At 42.0% G+C, this 27289-nt stretch overlaps 1 protein-coding gene across 6 annotated transcripts in view; it reads left to right on the top strand.

Moving 5' to 3' along the window:
• Window positions 1–27289, top strand: part of LOC122562796 (oxysterol-binding protein 2-like) — a 343122-nt gene that overhangs the window by 142200 nt on the left and 173633 nt on the right. The window contains exon 1 of one of the 6 annotated variants that reach the window (XM_043716000.2): window positions 3314–3407. The exons of the other annotated variants lie outside the window; for them this stretch is intronic. Coding sequence (XP_043571935.2) covers window positions 3329–3407 — 79 coding nt within the window. The 5' untranslated portion in view covers window positions 3314–3328. Of the gene's footprint in view, window positions 1–3313; window positions 3408–27289 lie in introns of those variants that run through there. 6 annotated transcript variants of the gene reach the window in all.

The following is a 27289-nucleotide window of genomic DNA, read 5'->3' as shown; positions in this document are numbered from 1 at the left end:
GGATCACCACGTGTCCTTGTGCACCTCTATGTGACGAGTCATTCCTCATAAAACAAGTTTTTAACCTAATCTCATTCTCTTGCCTACTCTCCATAGAACATAGGTAAATAGATAGACATTGACAGATAACTTTGTTATTTTTCAAATCTTCCCTTTCCTTTTTAAAGGCCATTTGTTCCACCATTTTCTGTCCAATAACCCTCGATATAAATAAAAATTGTCTGACCTCTCCCTTCTAATAATCATTAATGCTTTCCATTATTCACTGACTTATCAGTTGCGATTTAGTATATCAAATCCTTCTGTTAGAGTCATTGAAATATACAGCATGGAAACAGGCCCTTCAGATCAACTCGTCCATGCCAACCAGATATCCTAACCTAATCCAGTCCCATATTCCTCTAAAAAATTCCTATTCATATATCCATCCAGATGCCTTTTAAATATTATAATTATACCAGCTTTCACCACTTCCTCTGGCAGCTCATTCCATACACGCCCCATCCTCTGCATGAAAAAGTTGCCCCTTAGGTCCCTTTTAAATTTTTTCCCTCTCACCCTAAACCTATGCCCACTAGTTCTGGACTCCTCCACCCCAGGGAAAAGACCTTGACTATTTATCCTCTCCATGCTCCTCATGATTTTATAAACCTCTATAAGGTCACCCCACAGCCTCCGACATTCCAGGGAAAACACCTACAGCCTATTCAGCCTTTCCCTATAGCTCACATCCTCCAACCCTGGCAACAAACCCTTTCAAGTTTTACAACATCCTTCTGTTAGGGAAGAGACCAGAATTGTATATAATATTCTAAAAGTGGCCTAACCAATGTCCCGTATAGCCGCAACATGACCTCCCAACTCACATATCCAATGCCCTGACGAGTAATGGAAAGCGTATCAAATGCCTTCTTCACTATCCTATCTACCTGCGATTCCACTTTCAAGGAGCTATGAACCTGCACTCCAAGGTCTTTTTGTTTAGCAACACTCCCCAGGAGCTTATTAAGTTGAATCCTTAGTAATCCTTTTTTTGGCCATACAGCTTTAAAGTAAATTCCTAAATTAAAAATAGAACTGGAGAAACTCAGCAGGTCTGACAGCATCTGTGGAGCGAAACAGTTAGCATCTCCAGTTCTTCTTGGTACCAAACCCCAGGTGCCAGCTTCGTGAATTCTCTCCATGGTCTTGATTGTCTTCCTAAACATACTTTTCCAAATCTGGGGACGCTATGCTTTTGGTGTAGTCCACTTGGACTTCGGCAAGGCTTTTGATAAGGGAGACTGACAGCAAAGGTCATAGCCCACGGGATGCAAGGAAATTTGGCAAATTGGATCCACACTTTGCAGAGCAGCAGGAAGCAGCTGATGATGGTTGAGGAGTGTTTATCCAACTGCAAATCTGTGTCCATTGGGGTCCTATAGGGGCAGTGTTGGATTTCTGAAGAAGAGTCACTGGACCCGAAATGTTAACTTTACTTTCTTTCCACAGATGCTGCCAAACCTTCTCCACTGTTTGTTTCAGTTAGGGCCCTTGCTGTTTTTGTGGTTTATATAAATGAATTAGACTTGATTGTGGGAGGATTGATCAGTAAGTTCGCAGATGATGCAAAAATTGGTGAGGTGGTATATAGTGAGGAGGACAGCTTTAGACCAGGAGAGGATGTAGCGGGGTGGTCAGGTGGGCTGGTCTGTGGCAAATAGAATTCAATCTGAATAAATGCGAGGTGATACACTTGGACAGGATAAACAAAGCAAGGAAATCCATGATGAAAGGTAGAACCCTGGTAAGCACCAAGGATTAGAGGAACCTTGGTGTATATGTACACCTGTCCTTTAAAGTTTAAGAACAGTGAGGTCATACTGGAATGTTTAAGACATTGGTTAGATTACAGCGGGAGCACTGTGTGCAGCTCTGGAATCCACATAGCAGGAGGGATATGATAGCACTGGGGAGGATGCAGAGGAGATTTGCTAGGATATTGCATGGTTTAGTTATAAAGAGAGGTTTGACAGACTGGGATTGTTTTCCCTGGAGCAGAGGAGACTGGGGAAGGACATGATTGATGTGGATAAAATTGAGGGGCATAGACAGGAAGAAACTTTCCCCATTGATGAAGGGATCAATGACTGGGGTCATAGACTTAAGAGGTTTCGAGGTGATGTGAGGAAAAACATTTTCATCCAGATTGGGAATCTGAAACACACTGCATTTAAGGAATCTTCACACAGTGCAAAAACATTTATGGTGGCACAGTGGTTAGCACTGCTGCCTCACAACTCCAAGGACCTGTGCTCGATACCAGCCTTGGGCGACTATCTGCGTGGGTTTCCTCCCACAGTCCAAAGTTGTATAGGTTAAACAGATTAGCCATGCTAAATTGTCCCATAGTGTCCAGGGATGTGCAGGCTTGGTGGGTTAGCCATGGGAAATGCAGGGGTAGGGGAATGGGTCTGAGTGAGATGCTGTGCACAGGATAATGTGGACTCGATGAGCTGAATGGCCTGCTTCCAAACTATAGGGATGATATGTACTTGCGGTACCAAAACTTTGGGCCAAGTGCTGGAAAATTGGATTAGAATAGTTAGATGGTTGTTTATGACAGGGACAGACAATGGACCAAAGAGCCTTTTTTTTCCCAAACTGCAGATCTCTGATTATATGACGCTACTTTTGTGGCCCAATCAATAATTTTTCTACAGGCTGCACATTTTCTTTGGGTTTTTTTTCACTTCTCATTCCACATGCCAGTTTCTGAGATCTCATTCCTGCTGGTGTGTCACTCCTAGCTGTCCATTATCCTATAAATAAACGATCTGAATTCTTCAGAGGGTTACCGTCCTGCCTATAAAACTCCTAGGTATTCATTATTCGGTAATACACCATCCCAATCTCTCGGTTAGATTCATAAGTTAATTACACTGAATCCCTGGATTAGATTCCTGCATGTCACTCACTCTCCTGTATCTGAATGTGATGGGTTCAGTGGGATTCTTCAGAGAGCTCCTTCAGGGAAAGATGTGAAGTGTATCCATTTAGAGGTGGCGGAATGGGGAGGAGTGCTGGATGCAGTGAAGGCGGTCTTGATTTCGGGAGGTGAGGAGTTAAACTGGCCCGGGCTGTGGAGTAAGCAGCAGTGCATTGTGGTATGAAAGCCCGGAGTGCTGCATTGAGTGAGAGGGGGGGGTGAAAGCAGCATGTACAAGCAAGTGAGAGAGAGATTCCCCGCCGAGCGGGATGGACGCTGAGGAGTGGCACTGGTGACTGATCGAGGACCGAACCCGGCTCCGCTTTCCCCGGGACAACCAGGCGAGGGGCGGGGGTGGGGATGAAGGGCAGGAGCTGCTGGGAGACGGGATCCGCACGCTCGTTCTGCCACTCGGGCTGCCTGAGTAAACTGAAGAGGGGTTAGTGGCCTTGCAGTGCTTCTCTTTAACACACACACAGCCTGGCTCATCTGTTAACCAAAAACAAAACTGCATGGTCAGCAACTTGCACGCGACTGTAATTGTGGGGCATGGGGACCGGATCGGAAGAAAATTCAGTAATTATATAATTGTTGTTAGGTCATGATTCAAACTATAATGCACGCGATTGGGTCCAATTCCCAGAACCAGCGTTGTGCTCACCTCTCTCCCATTTGGTTTCATTTGGGTCTATTGACCTCAATTATGTATTGCCATCGGGTTGCCATTTCTTCAATATTCCTATGAGCTGACGAAAGGTCTCTGTCAATGCTTTTGCAATGATCCATTTCCAATCTCATAGAACAGTCAAAGTAAGCAGTGAAATGGTACAAGGATTAACAAAAGCAGTTGATCCGGTCAAGCTTTCCATGTCTTCATAGTGGTGCCTTTTTTGATCTGTGCATGGTGTCTCACAGTTACATACCTGGTGACATTAGGATCCTCAGTAGGAACAGAACCGCTCTTCCAGGAGTCACTGTTTCTAAATTCATCGTCCCCTGCTCTCACCTCAGCCACAGTTCCTGATGTCACCCGACCCTGAAGTGATATGTCTGTTGATTGCGACGATATTCTCCCTGAGCCACGCAATAGGGATCTCACCCACGGAGATGGTGTCTGTCTGTCCTGTTGTTTGAAGATGATCCTGTTGCCTGACTGTCAGACAGATGTCTGCCTCTTTGGCTCTTGAGATAGGTACACTCTGCACTGATGGTGTATCCTCGACTACCAGTTGGGAACAAATTTAACATCACAGCTAACGTCAAATTAAATGAGACCATATTAACTTTGCAGTTATACTGGACTATACTAATTACCAAAACGTTGATTCTCCTGCTCCTCAGATGCTGCCTGACCTGCTGTGCTTTTCCAGCAGCCCACTCTCGACTGTGATCTCTCGCATCTGCAGTCCTCATCTCCTAAATTATCTAGTCTGTTTTAGACATGCTATAGCCAGTAAACGTGGGCCCATTTGACCTAAATCAGCCATCTTTCTTTCATTCATACAAGAAAAATGTGGGCCAAAGTCTCACTAGTTCATTTGCTGTCATTCAAGCGTTCAGAAAGGTGACAGTAAAGTTGCACTTATGTAAGTATATATAGACAGTCCAACTGAGCAGGCATCAATGGAGAGAAACAGTTTAACTTGGTGCTGCTCATTTGCATTATGGAAAGAGTTGCTAACTTCAAATTGGTGCTTGTGGAGAAACTAATCGGTGCTAAACTTTTAATATATATTTCATATCTTTCTGCAATATATATCAGCTGTGGCTTGGTTTGCAGTACACTTGCCTCTGAATTGCAAAGACCTCTGTTCAAGTCCCACTTCAGGTCTTGAACATAATAATTGGGGCTGACACTCAGTGCAGTACGGAGGCAGCATTTTGTTGGTTGGAGGTGCCATTTTTCAGATGAGACGTTGAATCAGTCCCTGATCTACTGCTCAGGTTAATGTTAATATTTTCTAACTAACCTGTTGAGATGTTATTACACACCTCCGGTAGAACCACTGCACCACAAGAGCCTTCTCAGGTCGATGTTAAGATTACAGTGTTGAAGAAAAGCAGGTGCCCTGGCCGATATCAATCTTCATCTCAAAAAACATCATCTGGGTTATTTATCACATTGCTCTTTGTGTAGGTGTGCCGAGTGCAGATTGACTGCCACATTTCCTGCAAGTGAATACACTTCAAAACATGCTTCCTTGGTTGTAAAGAACTTTGTTCACGACCACCGTGAATGCAAGTGTTGCAGATTTCTTGAATGTGGCACAGTTTGCTTCTTTACAGTAATATTTCCTTGCCGTGTATTGATAGCACATTGTTGATTTGGAAAAAAGTGGTGCACCACTTTCTCACCAGAAGCAACAAGGATCTGCTAATAATATTCTTCAACATTTAAAGGGGAATCTTAAGAAAAATGCAGTTTGAGCTAATCTAAGAGTTTTTGAGGTGGCTTAACTGACAAGGACAGTGACTAGGTGTGCATGTGAATTTTAAAAAAAGTTAGATTAGATTCCCTACAGTACGGAAACAGACCCTTCGGCCCAACAAGTCCACACTGACCCTCCGAAGAGCAACCTGCAGGTTGATTGCTAATGTGTTAGATTTTCAGATTTTGGTGGCTAAAGTGCATGCCTGATATCCAGCACTTATACATATATCACTATATATACCCCATAATGTGAAACACCATTTCTGTTTCCACCTCCAGCAGTATAACTATGAGTGGGGCCAAGATTAGGCTCAGCTGTGATGTCTGCCTCCATACTGCAGTCAAATAATTGCCTGATACTCAAGATCTGGGATCTGAGACTGGATACCTCTGAGATGATAGAATGCCTACATTTCAGAAAGAGGCCATTTGGCCGATTGAGCCTATACTGACCTTCCAAACAGCATCCCACCAAGACCACTACACTATCCCTGTAATCTAATGTTCCCCATGGTTAATCCACCAAGCCTACATATAGCTAGACACCATGGACAATTTACCATGGCCAATCCACCTGTACATCTTTGCACCTTGAAAGGAAACTGAAGCAGCCAGAGGGCCCTTGCAGACATGGGGAGAATGTGCAAACTCCATATGGTCATCTGAGACTGGAATTAAACCATGATCCCTGGTGTGAGACAGTGATGCTAACCACTGAGCCACCATGCCAGCTTACATTAAGAACATTAGCCCCTCTAATCTGCTCCACTATACAAAGAGATCCCGCTGATATGCAGTTGAATTCAATGCCCCGTGCCTGTTGCGTCTTGACATTTTTCTTAATATTAATCGCAGATTACAAATCTCAATTGATCTACATCTGCCTTAAGCAGAAGAAAGTTTACAGCTTCTAACCCCCTTTCCATGCAGAAGCATTTTTTCTTTAACTTTCACTTCTGAAGTACAGTTTTACCAGGAAGACTAGACTGTCTGACCAGCAGCCTCTTCCATTTTTATTTCTTCCACTAGTTTGCTCGGCCAAACTTCCTCTAAAGCTCTCTCTGCCCTATATCTAAACGCTTAATTTCTCCATTTTCTCTCAAATCTCTCTTCATGGTGTAAGAACACCATGTCCAACTATCCTAACTCCTGCTTCCTCCACATTATTTCCACTGAACTGTCAACCACCAATATCAACCGCTTTCTGTCTCTCATGCTCCCTCTCTCCTCCCATTCCAAGATGGCGGTGGAGTAGTAGCGGAGCAATCAGGCTGCTTAGGAGCCCGGAGCTCATCTATTCTCTCCATATTGCTTATTTCCTTTTCTCTGCTTTTGTTTAAAAAGACATTTTCATTTATTATTTTACCTCATTCAATGGCTTCAGCAGAAGGTGTCTTCCACCGGTCCCGGTCCAGTAACAAGGAAGCTTCCAGCTCAGCGTGGCGATCTCGGCCTGGCGTTGGCGGTCTCAGCTTGGCGTGGCGGTCTCGGCTTGGCCTGATGATCTCGGCCTGGCCTGGCGGTCTCGGCCTGGCCTGGCGGTCTCGGCCTGGTGTTTCATCTCAGCCTATCATGGCAGCAATCATCCAGAGGGGCAGCCTCAGCTTGGTTAGGCAGTCTTGGCCAGGCATGGAGGTCTTGTATCAGCATTGATGACTTCATCGGTGGCTTCAGGACATTTCAGTGGGACAGAGAGATGTTGTTGGCCTGCCGCATCGGTCACCTTGCCCTGGATGGAGTGTCTTGGTTTGGCAGACTTGACCCGTCATAAAGATTTCCTTCAACAGCGGCTTCCGGGTGTTCCAGATTTTGTCCATTTAATGAGCTTTCCCCGAACTGAAATTGATCTGAGATGAACTATGCCTTATTTTTAGCTTTTTCTTCTTTTTTATGACTTCTGACATTAATGCAGATGCCATGGTATGATGACTTAAAGAACTTCTTTAATTTGTTTTGTGACGATACACATGACAATAAATTTCTCCACTCTACTTTGCCCTGCGCCACTCCACCCCACTTCCAGGTTATCTTTAATGTTCACTGTTCGTTCTTTCTTGCCTTCAAAACTGCCATTATTACCCCTCCTCAAAATAAAATCTCTTAATTCCACATTCCTTGAAAATTACTGGCTGTCTTCAAAGTCCATGAGCATGTTGTCAACTTCCAATATGTAGTCACCATTCCTGGAACTCTGTTTGAAATTCTCAGTTATGTTTCTGTCCCACCACGTTATTGAAATAGCTCTTATTCAAAATAAGAATAACATCCTATGAGACTGTGTGTGCAGAAGGTAAACTATTCCTTTCATCCTTCTCAACCTCTCTTCAGTCCTTGGTAAAGTTGGCCATATCCTTCACCTCTTTACTGCCATTCACTTTGGACTGTATTCACCTGAGTGTACTCTTGTCTATCAGATCTTAGTTAACTATCATTTGCATTGGCATCTCTACAAGCTTTACCACGATGTTATCTCTGGTGACCTGCAAGAATGTGGGCTTGGTTTGCTCCTTTTTCTTAGCTATGCCTTGCTACTTGACGTGAATTTTAACATGTATGCTGAAGATGATCAGCTTAACCTCCTTTGATCCCTTTACAGTGTCTAAATTGTCAAAACCGTTTGTCCAACATTAGCATAGGATGAACAGATATTTTCTCCAACTATGTGTTGGGAGGAGAGAAGCCATTGTTTTCAGCTCCCCCATGTAGCTACCATCACTGTTCTTCAATCTGGAAACTATCTGAGGCTGGACCAGTCTTTGCAACCTTAGTGTCATTGACCCCTGAGGCTGATAACTGATCCATGTCATCACTAAAGCTGCCTACTTTCACCTTGACACATTGTCTAATTGTGCTCCTGCCTGGGCTCATCTGTTGCTGAAATCTTCATCTGAAACTTTATTACTTCAGGACTTGTATATTCCAATGCACTTGTGACCAGTCTCCCACGTTGCACCCTTTGTAAACTCAAGGTCATTCCAAAGCATTGCTGCTGTGTCCATATTCCCACCATCCTTTTCACTTGTGCTCTCTGACCTACATTGCCTCCTGGTTGAGTATCACATTATCTTTGAAAATCTTATTCTCCTTGTAAATTACCCTGTGACTCCCTCTTCTCCCTACTTCACCAAATCTCTTATTTCATCCAGCCCCAACATAGTATCTGGAATTGTCTAATACTGACCTTATGAGTAATCTCAACATTACTTTAGCCACTATTTAAAGCCATGATTCATGCTTCAAAGACCACAAGCTGCAGAATACATAATACGTTTAGTAGCCTAAAACATGGGAGTCCGAGCAGGGCAATTCAGACCATGGGTTAGGCATCCTGTTCACTGTGGGACGTATTTTGTATCCTTGACAACCACTTGCAAAGTAAATGTCATCGGTTGGAGGATTTCTAGCTCCAGGGTTTTTGTGCTTGAACTACAGCTGGCATAACTACAATCTAAATGCAAGCTTAAGAGTTTAGTGGCCAGCATAATTATTGTTGTGACCACCCCACACCTAAAGAGTATGCAGCTGGACACTGAGTGACCAACAAACAGTCAAAGAGGACCAGGCAGGAAGGGCAGGATTCCCTTTAGAGTACCGGACACTCCAAATACTATTCCATTCTCTATGCTGCTGGCTGCAATGATCCCACTCGGGTGAGTAGTGAGAGCCAAGTCCAGCAGTACAATGGAGCAAGGGGAAGATTAGGTAAACAAGAGCGATAGAAATAGATGCAACTGCCAACATGCTGTGCAAGTCCCTGGCTCCAGCATCAAGCATGTCACTGAGTAATTGCCATTCATACTGTGCCAATCATTTTGTTAGGATAGGGATGTGGTCCTGAAGACGTGTTTATGAAACTAGTAAGCTGAACCACAAAAGCAGTACTGTCCTAATTATCATAGAATCCCTACAGTGTGGAAACAGGCCATTTGGCCCAACAAGTCCACATCACCCCTCCGAAGAGTAACCCACCCAGACCCATTCCCTATTACTCTACATTTCCCCTGCCTAACGCACCTAACCTACACACTAAGGGCAATTTAACTTGACCAATTCACCTAATCTGCACATCTTTGGATTGTGGGAGGAAACTGGAGCACCTGAAGAAAACCATGCAGACATGGGGAGAATGTGCAAACTCCCCTCAGACAGTTACCCGAGGCTGTAATTGAACCAGGCTCCCTGGCGCTGTGAGGCAGCAGTGCTAACTGCTGCTAGTATTACATTTTTGGTTTGAGCAGATAAACCAGAACTGGAGAGATGATGAATAAAGGAGGGATTTATACTTATGATACATTGGGACAGTTTCCAGGGATGATAGGATGGTGAAAGGGTTGTATCTGAACAGAACCAGAATCCCTGCAAAGCAGAATGCTAATTAGAAGGGTTTAAAGTAACTTGGACGGGGAGTGGGAGCCAGAAAATAATATTAGGAAGAAAAACCATTGTGAATACGGAACAGTCTCGATTATCCAAGCGACACGGGCGGGGAGTACTTTGTTTGGATAATCTAAAGTTTGGATAACTGAGTTTGGGACACTCTATTCAGAGATACAGACAGACGTTTCTGCGTCCAACAGTGAGAAATCAGAATGGTGTATTGCCTCCCTGGTGCCAGGATCAAGGATATCTCAGAGAGAGTACAGAATAATCTCAAAGGGGCGAGAGATCAGCGGGAGGCGGTTGAACATATTGAAAGTAATGACAGGAAAGGAAAAGGATGAGATTCTGAAGAGACAATATAGGAAGTTAGGAGGAATTTAAAAAAGAGGTCCTTGAGGGTAGCAATATCTGGATTATTCCATGCTACGAGCTAGTGAGGGTAGTAATGGGATGATAGAGCAGATGAATGCATGGCTGAGGAGCTGGTGTATGGGAGAAGAGTTCACATATTTGGATCATTGGAATCTCATCTGGGGTAGGAGTGACCTGTACAAGAAAGATGGATTGCATCAGAATTGGAAGGGGACTAATATACGACAGGGAAATTTGCTAGAGCTGCTGGGGAGGATTTAAACTAGTAAGGTGAGGGGGGGACCCGGGGAGATAGTGAGGAAATAGATTGTCCTTAGACTGGTACAGTTGGGAAAAGGACCAAGTCAAACAGTCAAGGCAGGCAGGGACAAAGTAGAGAACAAGGTAGGACTGATAAATCAAACTGCATTTATTTCAATGCAAGAGGCCGAACAGGGAAGCTGGGTGAACTCATGGCATGGTTAGGAACATGGGACTGGGGTATAGCAAATACAGAGATGTGTCTCAGGGATGGACAGGACTGGCAGCTTAATGTTCCAGGATGCAAATGCTACAGGAAGGATAGAAAGGGGAGTGACGTTTTTGATAAGGGATAATATTATGGCTGAACTTTGGGAGGAAATTCCTGGGAATATGTCCGGGGAAGTTATTTGTGTGGAACTGCGAAATTAGAAAAGGATGATCACCTTCTTGGGATTATGCTATAGACACCCTAATAGTCAACAGGAAATTGAGAAACAAATTTGTAAGGAGATCTGTTATCTGTAAGAATAATAGGGTGATTATGGTAGAGGATTTTAACTTTCCAAACATAAACTGGGACTGCCATAGTGTTATGGGTTGAGATGGAGAGGAATTTAAGTGTCACAAGAAAGTTTTTTTGATTCAGTATGTGGCTGTACCTACTAGAGAAGGTGCAAAACTTGACCTACTCTTGGGAAATAAGGCAGGGCAGGTGACTGAGGTATCAGTGGGGGAGCACTTTGGGGCCAGCGACCATAATTCTATTAATTTTAAAATAGTGGTGAAAAAGGAGAGACCTGATCTAAAAGATGAAGTTCCAAATTGGAGGACGGCCAAATTTAATGGTATTAGGCAAGAACTTTCAAAAGTTGATTGCAGGCAGATGTTTGCATGTAAAGAGGAATTTGTTATGCTGGAAAATGGGAAGCTTTCAGAAATGAGATAACGACAATCCAGAGAAAATATATTCCTGTTTGGGTGAAAGGAAAGGCTGGTAGGTGTGGGGAATGCTGCATGATTAGAAAAATTGATGTTTTAGTCAAGAAAAAGAAGGAAGAATATGTTAGGTATAGACAGGAGAGACCCAGTGAATTCTTAGACTATAAAGACAGGAGGAGTATACTTAAGAGGGAAATCAGGAGGGCAAAAATGGGACATGGGATAGCCTTGGCAAATAGAGTTAAGGAGAATCCCAAGGGATTTTATAAATACATTAAGGACAAAAGGGTAACAAGGAAAAGAATAGGGCCCCTCAAAGATCAGAAAGGCAGCCTGTGTGTGGAACCACAGGAGATGGGGGAGATACTAAATGAATATTTTGCATCAGTGTTTACTGTGGGGAAGGACATGGAAGATAGAGAATGTGGGGCAATCGATGGCGACATCTTGAAAAATAACCATATTACAAAGGAAGATAAATGCATAAATGTGGATAAATTTCCAGGACCTGATCAGGTGTATTCTAGAACTCTGTGGGAAGCTAGTGAAGTGATTGTTGGGCCTCTTGCTGAGATATTTGTATCGTTGATAGTTACACGTGAGGTGCCAGAAGATTGGAGGCTGGCTAATGTGGTGTCACTGTTTAAGAAAGATCATAAGGAAAAGCCAGAGAACTGCAGACCAGTAAGCCTGACATCAGTGGTGGGCACATTGTTGGAGGGAATCCTGTATTTGGAAAGGTAAGGACTGATGAGGGATAGTCAATATGTGCATGGGAAATCATGTCTCACTAATTTGCTTGAGTTTTTTGATGAAGGAGCGAAGAGGAATCCTGATCTATATGTACTTCAGTAAGGTGTTCGACAAGGTTCCTCATGAAGACTGGTTAGCAATGTTAGGTCACATGGAATACAAGGAGAGCTAGCCATTTGTATGCAGAACTAGCTCAAAGATAGAAAACAGAGGGTGGTTGTGGACGATTGTTTTTCAGACTGGAGACCAGTGGCGTGCCACAAAGATTGACGCTGGGTCTGCTGCTTTTCGTCATTTATATAAATAATTTGGTCGTGAACATCAGAGGTATAGTTAGTAAATTTGCAGTTGACACCAAAATTGGAGGTGTAGTGGACAGCGAAGAAGGTTACCTCAGATTACAACGAGATCTTGATTAGATGGACCAATGGGCCGAGGAGTTGCAGATGGAGTTTACTTTCGATAAATGTGAGGTACTGCTTTTTGGAAAGGCAGATAAGGGCAGGACTTGTACACTTAATGGTAAGGTCCTGGGGAGTTTTGCTGAATAAAGAGACCTTGAAGTGCAGGTTCATAGTTCCTTGAAAATGGAGTATTGGGTAGATAGGATAGTGAGGAAGGTGTTTGGTATGCTTTCCTTTATTGGTTAGAGTATGAAGTACAGAAGTTGGGAGGTCATTTTTGTGGCTGTACAGGACATTGGTTAGACCACTTTTGCAATATTGTGTGTAATTCTGGTCTCCCTGCTATAGAATGGATGTTGTGAAACTTGAAAGGTTTCAGAAAAGATTTACAAGGATGTTGCCAGAATTGAAGGGTTTGAGCTATAGGGAGTGGCTGGGCTGTTTTCCCTGGAGCGTTGCAAGCTGAGGAGTGACCTTATAAAGGTTTATATATTCATGAGGGGCATGGATATGGTAAATAGCCAAGGTCTAGAACTAGAGGGCATAGGTTTAGGGTGAGAGGGGAAAGATTTAAAAGGGATGTAAGACAGAACCTTTTCATGCAGAGGGTGGTGCATGTATGGAATGAGCTGCCAGAGGAAGTGGTGGAGGCTTATACAATTACATCATTTAAAGGCATCTGGATGGGTATATGAATCAGAAGGATTTAGTGGGATATGGGCCAAATCCGGCAAATGGGATTACGTTAATTTAAGATATCTGGTCGGCATGGATGAGTTGGACCAAAGGGTATGTTTCCATGACTTTATGACATACCTGGGCAACTTCGTACATTGTCGATAGATGCCAGTGTTGTAACAGTACTGGAAGAGCTTGACTAGAGGAGCAGCAACTTGTGGAGCACAAGTCTTCAGTCCCATTGCCAGAATGTTAACTGGGCCCGTAGGCTTTGTAGTACCCTGTACCTCCAACCATTTCATGATGTCGTGCAAGCGAATTGAATTCGCTCAACATTTGTAACTGTGATTTTTGGTACCACTGAAGATGGCCGAGATGGATCATCCACTCAACACTGCTGGTTGAAGATTGCTGCAAATGTTTCAGCTTTATCTTTTGCACAGATGTGCTGGGCTTTTCAATTAATGAGGTTGAGGATATTTGTGGAGCCTCTTCCTTTAGTGAATTGTTTAATTGTCCACCAGCATTCATGACTAGATATGACAAGACTGCAGAACTTGGGTCTGATCCATTAGTTGTGGGATTGCTTAGCTCTGTCTATCACTTGGTGTTTGGCAAGCAAGTAGTCCTGTTTGGTAGCTTCATCAGATTGACCCCTCATGTTTAGGTATGCCTGGTGCTGCTCTTGGCATGTCCTCCTGCACTCTCTATTGAACCAGGATTGATCCCCTGGCTTGATTGTAATGGTTGAATGGGGAATGTGCTAGGCTATGAAGTTGCAGATTGTCCTGGAGTACAGTTCTGCTGCTATTAATGACCCTCAGTGTCTTATGGAAGCCGAGTCTTGAGTTGCTAGAAGGTGTTCAAAGTCTGACCCATTTAGCACAGTGGTGGTACCACCCAACATGATGGTAAGTACTCTCATTGTGAAGAGGGGAAGTTTCTCTCCACAACAAGAACGGAGGTCACTCTTATTGATACTGTCATGGACAGATTCGCCTGCAGCCAGCAGATTGGTAAGTTGAAGTCAAGTATGATCCCCCCCCTTTTTGGTTCCCTCACCACTTGCCACAGATCCAATCTGGCAGCTATGCCCTTTCTGACCCACCCAGCTTGATCAGTTGTGCTGTTGCTAATCTACTCTTGCTGGTGGACATTGATTTTCCCAGAGAATGTTTTACACCCTTGCCATCCTCAGTGGTTCCTCCAAGTATTGTTTGACATGTAGGAGTACTAATTCCTGGGCCGAGAGAAGATGGTACGTGGTCATCGGCAGGAAGTTCACCCTGTGTTTAATCTGAAGCCATTAGACTTCATGGCATCTGGCATCAATGTTGAGGCCTGCCAGAGCAACTCCCTCCCAACTATATACCACAGTGCTCCCACCTCTGCTGGGTCAGTCCTGCCTATTGGACAGGGCACACACATCCAGCATTGGTGATGGTGGTATCTGGGGTATTGTAAGGTGTGATTCTGTGAGGATGACTGTGTCAGGCTGATGCTTAATTAGTCTGTGAGACAGCTCTCCCACTTTTGACACTAGCCCCCAGATGTTAGTTTGGAGGATTTTGCAGGGTCAACAGGGCTATTTCTGCCATTGTCTTTTCCGCTGCCAAGGTTGTTGCTAGATGGTCCATCCAGATTCATCTCTTTGTTGTGTTTTCATAGCAATTGATACAACTGAGTGGCTTGCTAGGCCATTTCAGAAGGTAGCTGAGAGTCAAATCACATTACTGTATATCTGGAGTCAAATATAGGCCAGATCAGGTGAGACTGACAGATTTTCTTCTCTGAAGGACATTAGTGAGCCAGACCTTTTTTCTGACAATCAGCAATGGTTTCATAGCCATCATAAGATTTTTTAAATTGAATTCAATTCCACTATCTGCCACGGCAGGATTCTAACTCAGGCCCTGAGAACATTAGTTGAATTTCTCGATTCATAGTTTTCTTGATTTTTCTTGTTAAATACATTCTTCATCTCCACTAAGCTACTTCTGGTTCTCTCTGTACTTTTTCTAACTGTACTGCCATCATCTGTGTTGTTTGGCCAAAATTGACAAGCCTAACTGACAAAACACTTGGCACTCCAGTAGGAGATAGTAAGGCATTAGGTGGGGTCAGAGTGAATGGAAATGTAGATTAGATTAGATTAGATTACAGTGTGGAAACAGGCCCTTCGGCCCAACAAGTCCACACCGACCTGCCGAAGCGAACCCACCCATACCCCTACATTTACTCCTTACCTAACACTACGGGCAATTTAGCATGGCCAATTCACCTGACCCTGCACATCTTTGGACTGTGGGAGGAAACCGGAGCACCCGGAGGAAACCCACGCAGACACGGGGAGAACGTGCAAACTCCACACAGTCAGTCGCCTGAGGTGGGAATTGAACCCGGGTCTCAGGCGCTGTGAGGCAGCAGTGCTAACCACTGTGCCACCGTGCCGCCCACGAATAAGGCCTAAGCTTATTGTTTGTATAGATGAATGTATGGAGTGCGATAAATAAGTTAGTAAGCTTTGGTGCAGATAGACACATGAAAAGCATTTGTGGTGAATGGAGACATGGCTCAGAAGGACACTGAGGTTGTCCAGAAGGGACCAAGGACAGAATGTATTGAATTGCAGCTAAGAAACAGCAGTGGTGCCATGGCACTATTGCATATTTTTATAAGCTACCTATTAGCAGGAAAAATAGAGGAGCAAATATGGAAAAAAAAGAGGTGCAAGAAGTATAAATTAGATACAATGAGAATGATGTCAATTAACCTAATATAAAGACCAGATGGTAATTGTTGAGTGGGTGGGTTGGGGTGAGGAGGTTAGTTTGTTCAGGAAGTATTTTTTAATGTCAGTGTATTTCCAATCTACTCAGTAGGAATGAATTCCTGGATCTAGTTCTGGGGAATGGGCTGGGTCAAGTGTCAGTAGGGGAATATTTATGGATGTGTGATCATAGTAGCATTTGGTTTAGGCTAGCTACATTAAAAAAAAAGCAACCCAGTTTTTAAAGAAAAATATGTCCCACAAAAGTAACTAATTGGGGAGAACTGACTTCAATGGGGTGAGAATGGATCTGGCACAAGTACATTGGAATCAAAGGTTGGCTGGTAAAATTCTAATGTAACAATGGCTAACCTCCAATGAGGAGACAGTTAGTTAGGTTCAGTCAAGGTGCATTTCCATGAGGGAGAGAGGCAAGGAAAACAAATGCAAAGTTCCCCGGATGACAAAAGAGGGAGTATGATGAAACATTTAAAAAAGATGCATCGTAGAATTATCACGGATCATTGTAAAACCCGGTTGTACTAAACACAATCAAAGCTGAGAGATGATACAACAGGGTGAGGGTAATTTACAAAAAAACCTCCCCTTTTACTCCTGTAGTGGGAACTTTAGGATTTCAGCCAGGCTTTAAAGATGCTGGAGATCTGTTCGATGGGGAGGTCATGATGTCCTTCGAACAGTTGCGCCAGAAGTTCAGGTTGCCTAGCAAGGATCTCTTTCAATATTTTCAATTACAAGACTTTGTACAAAAAAAAACGACATTAATGACTAATCCTTACAAATCAGACATGTAAAGGAGAGTGCTTCGGACGATGGGCGCACCCTCGGTCAGCACTCTCTATCATTCGCTAGGTAATAAAGTATCAAAGGACATGGAATGGCTATGTAAAACCTGGACTCAAGAATTAGGGATGGAAATCTCCTTAGAGATGTGGGAGGATATCTGGGAAAATGCCAGGAAGATCTCTATCTGAACTAGGACTTAAGCTATACTTCATAGGGCTCGTATAGCACCAGAGCAGCTTGTAAAATTCAAGGCAGGAGCTTTTCCAATGTGCTCTAAATGTAAAATCGAAGTTGGTATTTCACTCATTGTTTGTGGACATGTCATAAGATTCGTAGATACTGGGACAGTGTAACAAATGCTTGGCAAAGATTTTGGGAATGGAGATTGGGTTGGACCCAGTGTCTCTCCTTTTGGGCTTTCCAAATCTTCCTTCTCTAGATGCATACGGGAAGAAACTGTTTACTCTCCTCCCCTTTTGTGCAAGAAAAGACATTTTAGCAAGCTGGGTATGGGAAAGTACCCCAAGACTTTCAAATTGGCATAGGATAGTTATGGAGCATATTCCCCTGGACTTCTTTACGAATATGGTGCACCAAAAAAAACTGAATTATTTTATAGAACATGGCAGCCCTTTTTGAACTACATCGATGCAGATATATCGACCATACTGTCTAGGGCCTTTGTTTAGCCGTGAAGATGATGTTTGTTGGTTTGGGGGCCGCTGGGAGGAAGAATCCTGTATAAATACAGGTCTTGTTATATCTTGATATAATTCTATTTTGCATGCTTATTTATTTACCTTTTTTTATTTTCTTTTTCTCGTTGTAAGTTATGTACTGTACTGGAGGTTTTTTTTATATATGTAGTGTCTTTCTCATCTTTTGTGTTTTGGTAGTCTGCAGAGTAAATTAGCAGTTAGTTTTCTTAATTTATATCGATGCTGTTATATTGTAAAGTGGTTACACTATTTTGTATTAGTTTTGTAATTTTGTCAAAAAAAACCCCCAAAACTTTTTTCTTTTCAATAAAAATATTTATAAAAATAAGATGCATCATGATGATAGACTGATGATAGAGATTTTGAGAAGAGCTGGCAACTAAGATCGAGAAAAAATCAAAATTGTTTATAGGCATGCAAATAGTAAAATGAGAAATGGAACTGATTAAGGAATTGGGGTGGTTTATACAGGGGAGGTATTGCATGAGTACTTTGCATCTGCCTTTATGAAGGAGGCCCGTGCCTCGTGTGATGTATGTGGATCATGAAAAGGTATTGATAAAGTGCCACATAAGAGGATTGTCAGCAAAGTTAGAGCTGATGGAGTAAAGGGGCCACTAGCATGGATACAAAATTGCTCAGTGACAGGAATTGAGGTAGTAATGAACATTATTTTTAGCAGACTAGTGGAATTTCATAGATGTCAGGATTAGGAGCCCTGCTTTTGTTGTTATTTATTAATGACCTAGACTTAGAGGAATGGGTCTCATTAAAAATTTGCTGATAATGGAAAACTTGGATGATTTGAGAACTATAAAGAGGATAGTGTTAAACTTATAGAAGCTGGTGAAATGAGTACATGAGTATCAGATGATGGTGTGATGACAACGTCTTTGGACAATGCTGTGGGGACACAAATCAAATCCCGCACAGCAGCTGATAAAACTTCAAATTCAATTGATAATTGTGGAATCAAAAGCAAGCTTTAGTAATTGTGACCCTGAAATTACCACTGATTTTATAAAACTTCATCCAGTTCACTAATGTCCTTTTGAGGGAAGGAAATTATTGTCCTTACCTGTTTTGGCCCTCCTGTAGCAGTGTGATTGGCTCTAAAATGGCCGAGCAATTTTTTAAATTTAGCTGTGAAAATGTCATTTATTCCGAAAACTTCCAAATTCCGAAAAACAACTGGCCCCAAGGATTTCGGATAAAGGATTGTGTACCTGCACGAGCCAGTATAAAACACTGGTTTAGCTTCAACTTTGAACACCACACTTTTGAAATTACTTCACATTTTCTAAAGTTGCAGAAAAAGTCTACCAAAAGCCAGGTAGGGCAGAGAAATCTGATGGAGATGCTCAAAATCATGAGGGATCCAAACTGCAACACAAAGGTAATAGAGACACGAGGAAAAGATTTTCATGGAATGAGCAGTTAGGATCTCTAATGCATTACCCAAGGGTCTGGTGGAGACAAATTCAATCATTGGTTTCAAAATAGAATTCGAAGAATTATCTTAAGAGAAGTACAGTGACAAATCCCTGTGCAGAGAGCAATGATCACATGATAGGCTGAGCACCTTCCCCCCCACCGCACCCCCTTTCATGAAGCACCTTATGTTCAGTTACATTAAAGTAATTAGATGGAAAAAAAACTGATAGTCTTGGACCCCCCAGTCCAGTTAATGTTAATGTTGTTAATGTAACCTAACTGGTTGCTTAGTATTGTAAAAAATTTCAATCAAATTAGTCTTATCAATCTAAATCCAAAGGAAAACATCCCCATTTGTGCATTGTCTTTCAGGAGCCTTGGAACTCAGGTATAATTCCAGTTAACCAGGACTGCACTCTCTGCAAGGTCAATACATACTTCCTAAGGTCTGATGCTCACAATTGGACACTCCAGGTTAATATCATGTAATATTGTCTGAAGGAATGCCTGAGACCTAATAGAATAAGGGAACTGTTGGTAGATATATTGATTTAAGAATTAACTGGGTATGAATTATTTGTGTAAATATAGGGAGTTAGTAATCAGTGGGGTGTGAGTCTTATGGAGTGCAGCTAACTAAAATAAAGATTTCACATGAAAGTGTGGACTTGAATTCTGTTTAAATGCAGTTATCTTTGGGTGTGTAACATGGGTTGCTTTAACCAATGTTTTGTATATCTGTAGCATGAATTAAATCCACATGCATTTTAGTTATCTGGATATAAAGGCCAGCAAATCATTCACCTTTTTGATTATTGGCTACACTTCACTTAATAACGTCTCCAACTAGACCCCCAAACCTCTTTGTTCCTCCGTTTTTTCTAAACCTATCTAAACCTATCCAGTTTAGGCAAAAGGAAAATGATTCCACATTTGCCTGCATTAAAATACATTTGCCGCCATTTTTCCCATTTAATTGATCCAGAAGTACTGCATTATAATTTTAAACGTGGATTTATACTGCTTCAAATACCACTTTTGTGCGATTAGGGAATGCAGTGTGCCACTTATGCAATAACAATGGGTGCAGTCTGACAAGTGTAAGTAACCTGGAGCATGGTGTGTCTGGTTGAAGTGACCGCAGCTGTGCAGTGTTGCATTGTTCATTTGCATCCAGTCTCTCACATGCAATGTACTTTTACCTTCTGATGTTTTCAATCTTTCTCTTCTCATTTTATAAACATTCCACAAGACCCGTCAAACATTGTGAGTATCTTTTCTTGTATAAATATGCTTTAACAGGTTAACAATTTATATATTTTAGTTTTTCTCTATTTACTCAATATGAAACACTTTGCTGGTGCTGAGCAACAATTCTGTAACAATGCGCGTAGACATGTGATGATACATTCATGTGCTTTGCTCAGTTGGCCCAGTAATGTTTTGTCATTGACATTCTTTGCTGGTTACCCAGCTTGGCATTAGAAGATGGTGCTAAAAGAAACCAACATGCTGGATCATGGGAGGGTGCACTCCAAAATGCCTCCAACTTCATTTCACTGCACTCGGTTATGATGGAGGTTTGTGATGAAGTGACACTGGGTGCTTCTGATAACTTTGGACATATGGTGGCAATTTAGCTTGGAACTGTTACTAAATGAGTTTATAGAAGCAAGCAGTGTCACAAATTGTTCCAATTTGAGTTCTGAAAATCAGCCATTACTTGGTCAGACATCTTGTCCTCAGTTTGGAAAAGGCATCCCTCAATAACAAAATGCTCACCTTCTGGTGTCTGGTCAGTCATCTACAAGGCTGAAATCAAAGTTGTGATGCAATGCCTTCACTTGGCTGGATGGATGCAGCTCCAAAAATATTTGAACATATACATAAGCTTGATCAAAGTGCTTGATTGGCATCCCATTTTAAGGATTCACTCCCTCCATCACTGATGGATGCACAGTGGCAGCAATTGTAGCATCTGCATGATGCCCTGTAGAACTCACCAAGGATTCTAAACCCAACCCCTTCCATATTGAACAATAAAGGAGTTAGATGCACAGAAATACCACCATCCGCAAGTTGCCATGGCCACACAAGGTGTTTCTGCAGAGAGGCCAGTGAACAGTGAATTTGGAGAGCTAGTTTAGCCTCTTTTTTTTCTCAGTTTCTTTCTGTGTGTGTGTGTGTGTTCCAATTTAAAATGCTACCAGCAGCAAAGCTTTAGAATTTTATCAAAGAGTAAGTATTTACTCAAACTTAATGACAACCACTGAGATCGTGAGACATGAGTAATCCAAATATTAGACATGTAGATATTTAACCTAGGTACTTTGAAGGCATCCTGTATTTCAAGCTGTGCATATGAAGCTCCTTGTTCTTCTCAATTGAATTCTCAGCTTTTACTTTGATTACCCAGTGACACTGTTTCCAAACTGAGAGCCCAAGCTGTAAATGTGAGTTATTTTTCCCATTTAGGAACATGTCTTTATGAGGCAGCATTTACGATGCGAATGAAGTTTTACCATTCTCCCTGAAATAATGTACTCGCGCAGTAGAGAGAGCTCAAGAAAGCCACCAGTGTAAGGTGTCCAGCAACTCTGAGGAAAGCTGCAGGCTTCTACAAAGATCACTTGGACTTCCAATCTGTGATGTCCAAACTGTCAAACTTCATCAGTATTTACCAGAGAAAAGGAAATTAAGCGTGACCCAAATGTTGTAAAAGCCTGGAAGGTGTACCTGGCATAAATGCTGAGTGGGTTATCTAATTGGACAGGAAGCACAAGGCTAGAAGGCAGAAATGAAAAAATGCCAATATCAAATATTGGTCTCAGTTAAGCTCAGTTGGTAGCACTTCCACCTTTGAGTTGGATTATTGTAAATCCTATTTTTTATGTCTTTTAAGATCAAATTTTTTTAACTGAATCCTTACCCACCTGATGGGCACGATTCCATAAAAATCAGTGAATTGTCTCACAACATTAAAAAAAACTGAATTGCTGGTCGTTTCTCATGTTGCTAGTTTTGCGAGTTTGTGCACAGTTTACATCTTGACAGTGGCTACAGTGGCTGCACTGAAACAGTAATTAATTATCTGGGGAACATTTCTAGACTTCTTTTCGAAGATACGAAAGGTACTACCTGCATGTAAGCAATCTGAACAGCTGTAACTCCATCGAAAGAGAGTAGGACAAATGATTCCTTTGGACTGCTCTCAATTTTCTTTCAACTTAATGTCAGTGTTTAATTGTGGCCAAATCCTTGTATGTAATGAAATCTTGTTACACAATCCAATGTGAGTGCTTTGTCAAGTCATACAACACAGTTATGTTTACGTAATTCTTTAGTGAGTTGTGAACTCTATGATAAAGAACTCAGAAACAGAGTCACCCGGTTCCAGTCTGACCATCACAAACAGAGGTTTGCCACAGATACAATATATCAGATCTAGCTTTTGATCTGCGTATCTGATGCATAGCAGCACGAAATTAAAGTATATTACGCACAATATTGTGCAGCCATTACATTACACATCATTCAGACAGTATGGACTGAAAAAGACACATTTATGTTCATCTTAATCTTTCATGAAGTCTTGAGCATCTCTGTTCACACTACTACGCTTGAGAAGATGGTGATAAGCCACTTTCTTGAATTATTGGATTTTCTGCAGCAAAATATTGTGAGTGGAAGACAATCGCATCAAAATAAAAGTGTGCCAAGTTAATTCCAATCATTTGCAGCAATGTAGGGTTCAGGTGTGATTAGGTGGGCATTGTTCAATCCTGCTTGGGTTTATAGTGTGACTATACATAGCTGTAAATATCTGTCTTGGAATGGAATAAAAGATCAGGATAGTTACTGCCTGAGGGATTTGGTGCTATGCAGTCCTGGGGTGATAATTTCCCATGTGGAGTGGAGTATTAAAATGGAATTGCAAAAACAGATTAATATTCCAGACATTCACTTGAAAAATGAGGGAATTCAGAAATATGAATGCAAGGTGGGCTGGTTGTGCCAGAACAATGTTGGGACTAGCGCTCTTGCTTAGAGGTTAATTAGTTCTAACAGATAGGATTTAAAATAATTTGACATGGGGGAAGAAAACCAAGAAAAGTAGCAGAAATGATATCAGAAGGAAAAGAGAAAAATTAAAATTGTCGCGAATCAGGTTGAGAAAAGCAGAAGAAGTGACAGAGGTGCTTTGTATCTATGTCAGCCTCCATAATATAACTAATAAAGTTGTTCAGCAGCAGGTACTTGGGATTATGATATAATCGCATTTACAGAAGTATGGAGGAGGAAGAGGTTCATTGTATTTGTGGTTGCTAAGTATTCTGAAGTAGTAACAATGAAGGGAAGGATGCAAGACCACATCAATTAAGGATGACGTAATTCTAAATAGAAGTGATGCACTTGGTGTTTCTCGAACTGAATATCTCTCGCTTGAGTTGAGGACTAGAGAGGGAGCTGATATAAAAAAGCATTTAGGGTCATAGAGCTATCGAGAAACAGACTGTTTGGTCCTACTCGTCCATGCCAACCAGATATCCTAATTAATCTAGTCCCATTTGCCAGCACTTGGCCCATATCCCTCTAAACCCTTCCTATTCATATATCAATCCAGATGCCTTTTAAATGTTGTAATTGTACCAGCCTCCACCACTTCCTCTGGTAGCTCATTCTCTACATGCACCACCTTCTGCATGAAAAAGTTGCCCCTTAGGTCCCTTTTAAATCTTACCCCCTCACCCTAGACCCATGTCCTCGAGTTCTGAACTCCCCCACCCCAGGTAAAATATCTTGTCTATTTACCCTATTTATGCCCCTATGATTTTATAAACCTCGATAAGGTCACCCCTCAGCCTCTGAAGCTCCAGGGGAAACAGTCACAGCCTATAGCTCAAGCTCTTTAACCATGGCAACATCCTTCTAAATCTTTTCTGAACCCTTTCAAGTTTCATAACATTCTTCCTACAAGAGGGAGACCAGAATTGCACACAATATTCCAAAAATGACCTAACCAATGTCCTGCACAGCCGCAACATGACCTCCCAACTCCTACACTCAATGCTCTGACCAATAAAGGAAAGCATACCAAACATCTTCTTCAATATCTTATCTACCTGAGACTCCACTCTCAAGGAACTATGAACCTACGCTCCAAGGTATCTTTGTTCAGCAAAATCCCCAGGACCTTACCATTAAGTGTCTAAGTCCTGCCCTGATTTGCCTTTCCAAAATGCAGCACCTCACATTTATCGAAAGTAAACTCCATCTGCCACTCCTTAGCCCATTGGACCATCTGATCAAGATCCTATTGTACCTGAGGTAACCTTCTTTGCTGTTTTGGTGTCATCTGCAAATGTACTAACGATACCTCCTATGTTCACATCCAAATCATTTCTTACTTTATTCTACCATATTCTGAGAAAAAGATAGTGCTAAGAGTTAGGAAGGGGTAAAACTTATTTGTAGTAAAGCTTGTTGGATATGGTTCTGGAAAATGGAGCCAAACAAATGGAGTATATTTCCATTAGGATAACATCTCGTTATCAGTGGCCACAGTATAATTTGACTTAAAGTGATTATGGAAAGAGATCAGAAAATATCACAGCTAAAAATGTTCATCTGGGGAAGAGCTAATTTTGTTGAGTTCTGTAGATACTACGTAAAAGTAGATTTGAAAAAAAAACAATTGAAGAGTAAAGCAGTAATTGAGCAATAGATGGTTTTCAACTAAAAATTAGGTGTGCTTCTTTGGAAGGAAAAAGGTGAAGCATTTGAAACTGATATGTCCTAGTGGCAAAAGAAAGAAGGTGGAAAACAAAAAGAGGAGGAATCTTGTGACAAATATCGGGAGCAAGAATCAGGTAATAAGCAGGAATAGAACTGGGGAAATTGAAAAAAATAGTCTAGGCGATCAAGAGGTTACAAGGAATGATTAGCAGGCAACACTGGATTGACCCTTGCAACATGATAAACAGCTAGAGTGTTAAACTTATTCCGACCTAAATGGAAATTTTCATGCAGAGGCAGAGAACATGGCAACATTGTTCATTAAGTACTTTGCATTTGTCTTCAGAAAGAAACTGCATGATGTGAAGGTTACACTGAGAGAGGGAAGGAAATGTTCAACAACACTGAAATAACGAAGGTGTCCCAAAGATATTGGCATTTGTGAATGTTGCTGGGTCACCTGCTCTAGATGGAATGTAAGTGAGATTGCTGAAAGAACCAAAGGTAAAAATAACAATTGGTTATAATTAGATTAGATTAGATTACTTACAGTGTGGAAACAGGCCCTTCGGCCCAACAAGTCCACACCGCCCCGCCGAAGCGCAACCCATCCATTCCCCTACCTTTACCCCTTACCTAACACTACGGGCAATTTAGCATGGCCAATTCACCTGACTTGCACATCTTTGGACTGTGGGAGGAAACAGGAGCACCCAGAGGAAACCCACGCAGACACGGGGAGAATGTGCAAACTCCACACAGTCAGTCGCCTGAGGCGGGAATTGAACCCGGGTCTCTGGCGCTGTGAGGCAGCAGTGCTAGCCACTATGCCACCGTGCCGCCCTCATTGGATACAGGAGTAATACTAGAGGATTGCTAATGTTATACAGGTATTCCTTATCCAAACTGCCTTCTAACAGCACATTTTCATTTTAACCTTGTTTATAAATTAGGATATTCCCCAAATAATCCTATCTTTATTATTTAAGCATGGATATTGCATGTACTGAGTTGCTGTTTAAAAACAAGTGTGAGATTGTAAAAGAGAACTGGAAGTAGAGCGAGGCAAGAAAGTTATTGCACATATGGATTTTAAAAAGGTCTTTGATGCAGTGCCACACAGGAAGCTGATTAAGAAGGTGGTAAGCCGTGGAAATACAGGGAAAGTGGTGTCATGGTTATGAAGTTTGGTTCAGTGATGGGAAACAAAGTGTGGTGGCACAGAATGGATGTTTTCCAAACTCTCAAATGGCCCTTGAGGGCCAGTTCTGGATCCATTATTCTCTATAAAATATAGACTCCTGTGTAGAGAGCAGCATTTAAAAATTTCCAGATGATGAGGAAGCTAATAAAACAGCGGAATAGCGATGATGGTTATAGGCCTCAGGGTGACTGAGATGGGATAGTGAAACAAACAGAAGCATAGCAGATGGAGTTGTTGCAATGAGCTGTGAAGTGATGCACTTTGAGAGGCTTAATATGGACAGAAATTGAGTTGTATTATAAATGGTATGATTTTGAAAAGTCCAGATGAACAGGACGAGCTTGCTGTCCATAGAAACAAATTCTGAAGATGGCGTAACTAAAACAAAACTTACCTCCAAACTGCCTTACAAGTGACAAAAAGTCATTGAATGCTTTATCAGGACCATTATCAGTAATGGCAATGAGTCGTGTTAGGAGATATTCAGACTGAAAACCAAAAACCTGCTCAAAGGAAGAGTCATAGAGTCATAGAGATGTACAGCACGGAAACAGGCCCTTCGGTCCAACCCGTCCATTATGAGCAGATATCCCAACCCAATCTAGTTCCACCTGCCAGCACCCAGCCCATATCCCTCCAGAAACTTCCTATTAATATATCCATCCAATTGCTTTTGAAATGTTGCAAAGAATCTTAAAGAGCATTTTTAAAATATTTATATTTAGACTGTATTGTCACACGTACTGAAATTCAGGAGTGTAAAGTGTATAATGTCGCCACATGCGGTGCCATCTTGGGTACAAAGGTACTAGTTTTAAAAAACTTGGGTACAAAGTAGTAAAAGAAACAAAATTTTAATAAGCTAAGCATTACCTTTATAGATCAGGAGAAAAATAAAATAATAGTTTACATTAAAGACCTTCTTAATATAAACTTGAAAAACAGAGAAATAAAGTTAAAAGTTCAACAGTCATTGACGAGTCCTCCACTTAGCTCACTCTCCGGGGCGGGAGGGGCTCAGCTGTCTGTTTTTGATAGCACTGCCACAGATACTGCCACGGGGGGGTTTCTCCCTCACCCCTCACTCTTCCCACTTTGGGCTGCGATACCATCGCCGCTGCTGCTAAAGCTGTCACCTCCTCAAACTCCTCCGGCTGCCTCCAGAATATTCCGGATAGGACCCACTCATACACCGACTGACCGCCAGGCCAGACCAAGACACCGCCACACCGGGCCAAGAGACCACTGTGGGCCACCATTAGTGGATGCTACAATGATAGATTGAGGGGTGAAGAAATTTAAGTTTTGTTCAAGCATGTAGGTGAAGAAAGATAAGACACCGTGGCATCAGATGGGTGGTATGTGTGTGTAGAGTGAGATTCACCCAACCACAGATTGCTGATTGGTTTGCACATTTATGACCAGTTGGAGTTGCCAGTCGTCATCAACGT

This window comes from Chiloscyllium plagiosum, unplaced genomic scaffold (assembly GCF_037043375.1).
Source record: "Chiloscyllium plagiosum isolate Xiang-an unplaced genomic scaffold, Cpla_swu_hap1 HiC_scaffold_24, whole genome shotgun sequence".
Taxonomy (NCBI): domain Eukaryota; kingdom Metazoa; phylum Chordata; class Chondrichthyes; order Orectolobiformes; family Hemiscylliidae; genus Chiloscyllium; species Chiloscyllium plagiosum.
The sequence above is the reverse complement of the archived record's forward strand: the minus strand, read 5'-3'. Positions and strand labels throughout refer to the sequence as shown.